Raw genomic sequence first — 6299 nt, 5'->3', positions numbered from 1 at the left:
ATTGTAAACCTTGTACAATAGTTCAATGAGCATAACAGTTGGCATCATTTACGCAGCGATACTGATGTGATAATTGTGGCATCTGTGATTGGGAGCTGCCAAAGTCTAACAGAATGCAGGTTTGGTGAATTCGTGACTCTAAATTGACTGTAGGCGTGAACTCCCTTTTCTTTCTATGCTGTGTGTGTGTGTGTGTGTGTGTGTGTGTGTGTGTGTGTGTGCCTGTAGGTGTGCCAGGCCCCCACCATAGGTACCCATGGAGATCTCCGGACTGAAATATTCATTCTTGTTTGCTCGCCCAGACAGTGTGGTCCTAATTGCAGCATCAGAAAGCTCCACCTCTCCCTCTCGTCTGGCTTGGCTGCAGCAGAGATAAACCTCATCTGGGAGCAGGATGTCTCTGTAAGTACGTGTGTGTGTGTGTGTGTGTGTGTATTTGTACACCCGTCCTCTTTTCTGGGGTTTTTAGGTGGGTGCTTGGCTTGCTCTTTCTTCACTTACTCATTTACAAATGTTGCACACAAAGCCCCCTTTTCGAGGAGCGCTTCTCATCACAAGTCTGTCAAATTCATTCATTTGATTTGCTCCATGTCACATTTTCCCCTTGTATTTCAGCTTGTCTTCATGCCTCATTCCTTCTGCCTGTGATGGAGTTGGGTCGACTATTGATCTTTCTGTCAACATGTCTGTCTGTCGATCTGTCTGTCCACAGGGCGAATATGAGGCTCTGGAGTTTTTCATCAGTTCCCGTGCCAACCCTACCCATGCCTGGCCAAGCTGAACCATCTTGTGGGATTTTTGGCTTTTAATTATAGTAAGAGAGGATTAATTATGGCAGTGGAAACAAGGGGCCATGCATTATTGATGCTATGAGTGAAGGGCTGGAGGGGGTAGAGGGTGCTAATTAAATCACTGCCCTACTGCCATGTCCTCCTCCGTCTCTGCCTTCACCATGTCTTCCACCTGCTACATCTACAGCACCCCACCCTACTTTGCTCCTGACATCCAGGCACACGTGTATTGTTGCTCTCACATATCTACCAGTCACATCACCCTCTATTATCCTTGAGGAAACCTACATGTCAAAGTTTAAACACTGAGTTTCTCTCATTGTTGCCTCATGTCCGTTCAGCTTGTCCTTCACCCTCATAGTCCTGTCTTAGAATTTTCCTCTCTGTTTTCACTGTATCTTGATTAGACTGCCGCATCCTATTAAGAGTGATTTATTCAACTGTTTAATACCCCTCAGTGGCAACACGTTTTTAAATTTGCTTTCATCCTAAACGATCACCTCAGTTTCAGTTTCAACCCCCACTAGGAAAGTTATTTCTAGTCAACAAGGGTTGAGCCTGCTTAAGAGCCAAATGTAGCAAAAGACTGCCATCTACTGGAATTTGTTTATAATTGTATCCTTTATTATTTAATGGTGCTGAGTTGAGCTTTGAGTACTATCTGTATTTACCCATCACTTATCACAAATTGAAGTGGAATTTGCAATAAGTGAAGTGTAAATACTGTCAGGCTTTTTTCTTTGGAATTTCTTTTAGTGCTTATTTCATACTAGAGATTATGCCAAACAAAATGCTTAAGAGTTTAATATATTAAAAATATAACTGATAGATTTGTAGCTTGAACCTATTCGCTGGAACGTTGAAGACAATATAATTACACAGCAAGCAAGACACGAAGTAGGCAAAGTTCTTCATGTTTCTCGTGCACGGGAGAGAACCGGACAAACGCCGTTCCTCCGCTTGACTCCAGTTGCTCTCATCTGCTCCCCCATAACACTGCTCTTTTATTGAGGTTATATGAATATACATAGCTTCATTAACATATGACGTCTACATACAAACAAAGAGTACCTTCCCTGTGTGTGTGTGTGTGTGTGTGGTCCGAGTGTGACCCCATAAATGACTTCCCTAAACCTGCTGGTCTGGAAGTCCAGCAGTTCATCTAAACAAAAGGCACTCAGCCTAAAACAGATATAGCTACGTTTATCCATAAAACAATAAGAGAAGGTACGACCTCTCACATGCTCCCAGAGTGCTCTGGAATGCACACAAAGTTTGCAGACTATTAAGGATCAAACCTCTACAAATCTAAAACTAATTATAAAACTCTAAGCATATATAAGTAGATATTTCTAAGCATAAATGACAATAAACAATACAAAACCTAACAATAGCACTGTAATATAATTTGTTGATATAAAAAGCAACCTAATTTCTGGCAGGTGTGCTTTCCACAAGTGAAAGTGATATGCAGGGTGTTGCACAAATTAATCTACAAAGTTACTTTATGTGAAAGTCCACCAAAAAGACTACAGGACACACACAAGCACGCACGCACGCACGCACGCACGCACACACATATTGCATCTATACTATCTAGATTTTATTGTCTAGATTTCCTGAGAATGTATAGTTGAAAGTATGAAACTTTACTGTCCTTCTGTTTGTGAACTGTGACTTCAGTGGTGTTCTAGCATGGTCTGTTGCTGGTCTTTACACACTAGTCTGGGAACCATATTTTACTTTTCAAGCAGCCTATCACACTGAAGTTAAATTTTAAGAACAATTTGCATTGACTTCTTTATTGTTTCAGAAGGTTTTGTGTCCCCTGATGTGTTGTTGTATATTGTTTTGTTCCTGAATTCTTTTTTTTTTCTTTGCATCCGGTGTTCCTTCACTGATTCTCTTGCAGGTTTATTTGCGCGATCTTGTCCTAACAAACTCCAGGGGGGTAATTCCTTTTATGCCTGTCTGATTTCTGCCATATTTCCATGCACAGCACTCAGTGTACCACTTCAGATGATGGCTTCCACAGATGGCACCCAGTGGTTGAAGGAACCTGATTCAATCAGACAACCTGGTTTGGCGTCAAACATCCACCCTGCTGAAATGGTGAGAAAAATCTGAAAACAATCCAAGTTCTGCACAAAAATAACTCATAACCCCCCCCTTCCACTAGCGCTAATATCTAATCAGCCAATGAGATCGCAGCAATTCAGTGCTTTAGACATGGTCAGGATGAAGTGCTTAAGTTCACACCAAGTATCAGAATGTGGGCAAAAAGTAATTTAAGTGACTTTGAGTGTGGCGTGGTTTTTTGGTCAGAATATTTTGGAAACTGCTAATCTCCTGGGATTGTCCTGCACAACCATCTCTAGGCTTTACCGTCAAGAAAAAAGATAATATCCAGTAGCTGGCAGTTCTTTGGTGAAAATGCCTTTGATGTCTGAGGACAGATGAGAATGACCAGACTTAATCAAGCTGATGGTAAAGCATCGATCAGAGAGCATCCCTGAATGCACCACACATCAAACCTAGAAGTAGACGACCATACCAGATACCACTTCTCTCAGCTAAGAACACAAAAACTGAGGGTCCAATTCATATAGGTTCACCAAAATTGGACAATAGAAGATGTGAAAATTTTTCCCTTCATTTCTGCTGTGACATTAGGGTGGTCGGGTCAGAATTTGTCAGAATCATGTAAACATGAGGCAAAATCTATGAGCAATGTTTTCAAAGAATTAAGGTCATTCTGAAGGCACAAGGGGATAGAGCCAAGTACCAGAAAGGTGTACCTAATAAAGTGACCAAGGAGTGTATGCATATATACATAAAAACAAATGAAAAGAAGTAAAGCCTTCAAGACAAAAGTCGTTTAAGAACTTGTAATTACACTAGTAGAACAGTAGATGGTACACAAGCATCTTTAGTCAACACAATGCAACATAATGTCACCACAGTTGGTGCTGATACTGCTGGGAAGGGCAGCTTTCCCAGGTGTATCCGACTGTGGTTTTTTATATGAACAGAGCGTGTTTATTGTGCGATAGTATGTTATATAACTGGATGAGTGAGGAGTCAAGTGAGGTGCTGACTGATACACAGTATCTCTCTGTGCCCCTCAACTGAGATACCACCTGCTATTATGTTATAAAGCCTCTCTGTCATCCAGACTAATGGAATACTTCACCTTTCACAGTGATTTTTCTCCCTGAAATCCCCTGTGAATGTGCGGGTTTATTACTACTGCAGGACCCAGCAGGTAGAGAGAATTATGCTAGCCTCAAAGAGACGGGTTAATCTGTTATATTGTTGCTTTTTTACCAACACAGTTCCTTGTTCCCTTTTGTTTTTGACACGACTTCATTGAGATAACCAGAATGCATTTCGTGCTTGAAATGGTTGGAGTATCTTCTGCAGGGGGTCTAATGCACCTGTGAATTAGTTTCATAACAGGAAGGCTTTTGTCAGATGGCACAAGATGCTCTGTTTAGGAGCAGATAGAATTGCAGACCTTTTATCTGGGTTGGAGTGTCTCCACTGTGAGTGCTTGTGTGCGTGAGTTTATAGTACACATGCCACACATTTTGTACAGGTTGTCCCTGCTGGCTGCTGGAGTTATTATAAAGCTCGCTGTTCTAAAGCAGCTAGTAAGATCTATCTTCAGAAGGTTTTTCCTGTGGTTTTGCCAAAACAGTGATTTAATGACAAGGTGGAAGCTAAATGAATAAACACTGTCAAGTGCAGTAAAAATAGAGCTAGAGACATGCGAGTCTGCATATCGATGAGTTTAGACAGTGTCTGTAAATACACGCAGCAGCATCATGAGTAGAGCAAGTGACATAACTGATTTAATTAGAGCTACAAATAAATACTGACTTCCCCGGAGATATTCACTACAGGTAGGCCGGCACTAGTGTAACAGTGAACAAATTAAAAAATTAGATAGCTTAGTATCAGAGCATTAAAACATTTTTTTTTCCCTTTGAAGTAGTTTTATTTGTTAATCCCTTCATGCACAAATGAGTTCTGTAGAATATCTGTTTGCTTTCCAATTAGAGCAATTTGTTCTACTTGTCAGTGTGTCGGCAATGTGGAGTAATGTCGTTAATATGACAGGCGGTCGGGGGATTTTACAATGCCTGGCTGCTCTGATTTGAAAGCTTACCTGACAATTTGTCTCTGTAGTAATCCATACAACCAAAGAGGGAGGATGCTCCTGATTAGCATGTAATGTTTGAATACATTTTCCCTGTATAATGCACTGAAATAGTCAGCCTTGCATATTCTACAGAACCAAACGGTTTCATCTTTTAACATAATTTCAGCTGCTTTTGTGGAACTGTACACAATGAGCTGGCAGAACAGAGCAGCAGCCAGCAACATTAAATACTGTTAGATTTTCCTAGAAATAGAAGGAGTCGACTGAATTTAGAAAAAAAAATCTGATTTACTAGTGCCCTAAATCTGATTTACTGGTGCTCTAATGTAATTTAGCTGGTATGTGCTTTGCATCATGTGCAGCATAATGATGCTGAATCTTCAGTAAAATATGAAATCATTTAGTTAGAGTGTTTAAAATGTGCTTTTATTATGAAGTATGAATTTTAAAGGGTTATTTTAAGTATCAATAACAGCACACTCTTTTCTGACCAATTTTAATGATCATTTATTATTATTTATTTTAAATCTCTTTTTTTTATTGTATTTTACTTGATTTATAAACACTTTCTTTTTATTTGCTGCTCCTTTCTTCTCTAAATCCTGTCTTATTTTGCCCGAGAATTGTGATTGCTTTTCGAAGAACTACAGCATTATCTGTAATTGAAGTTTCAGATCCCAGATGATCATCCTGTTTATATTTACTGTGCCAGCATCACACTTGCTCATTCAGTCTGTGTGTTTTCTTTTTCTCTGTTTTTATTTATTCACTTTTACAAAAAACCCTCCAAGAACCAGAAATTCATTTTTTTCCACTGTGGAGAACACGAGTCTGAGATCTCTACATCAAGCACCATTTATGCAATCTATATGATGTCTACTGTATTGTCAGTGGATATCCTGGGTTTTCTGATTTATGGAATTTGGACTAACAGAGCACTTTCTTTTCAAAATGACAGAAATTGCAACTTTCATATTTTATGGCCAGAAGGGAGGTTTAGTGATGAATTTTCATTCAGATATTATGATGCTAAAAATCAAATTGTCTGCAATTTGATAGTTTTAATTTAGGATTTCAGAAATGTATAGGAATTTTTACTCCTTCCAAAACAAAAAACTCACATTTTCAACTTATGTCCATACTTCAGGTAAAAGAGGACTGTGGAGGAAGTCATTATAGCAGGAAGGACATGATTAATTTAGAGGTGGTATGTTATAGAAGAATTGTGTAATGTAAGGTTCTGATGCTTTTAAGCATTAGGATTTCTAAAAGGGAAAAAACAATATTTTTTTTAATTCACAGTCATGCACATCATCTATCCTACTGAATATCCTGTTAATTTA

General features: G+C 39.2%; 1 protein-coding gene across 4 annotated transcripts in view; it reads left to right on the top strand.

Moving 5' to 3' along the window:
• Positions 1–233: 233 nt before the first annotated feature.
• Positions 234–6299, top strand: part of ppp1r1b (protein phosphatase 1, regulatory (inhibitor) subunit 1B) — a 30342-nt gene continuing 24276 nt past the window's right edge. Inside the window, exons 1-3 of one of the 4 annotated variants that reach the window (XM_042218590.1) lie at positions 234–402; positions 713–814; positions 2791–2903. In XM_042218590.1, coding sequence (XP_042074524.1) covers positions 2811–2903 — 93 coding nt within the window. In that variant the 5' untranslated portion in view covers positions 234–402; positions 713–814; positions 2791–2810. Of the gene's footprint in view, positions 403–712; positions 815–2417; positions 2904–6299 lie in introns of those variants that run through there. The other 3 variants (XM_042218592.1, XM_014333038.2, XM_042218591.1) reach the window with 3 other exon arrangements.

Source organism: Haplochromis burtoni, unplaced genomic scaffold (assembly GCF_018398535.1).
Source record: "Haplochromis burtoni strain Fernald_Lab_line unplaced genomic scaffold, NCSU_Asbu1 Contig_21, whole genome shotgun sequence".
Taxonomy (NCBI): Eukaryota; Metazoa; Chordata; class Actinopteri; order Cichliformes; family Cichlidae; genus Haplochromis; species Haplochromis burtoni.
The sequence above is the reverse complement of the archived record's forward strand: the minus strand, read 5'-3'. Positions and strand labels throughout refer to the sequence as shown.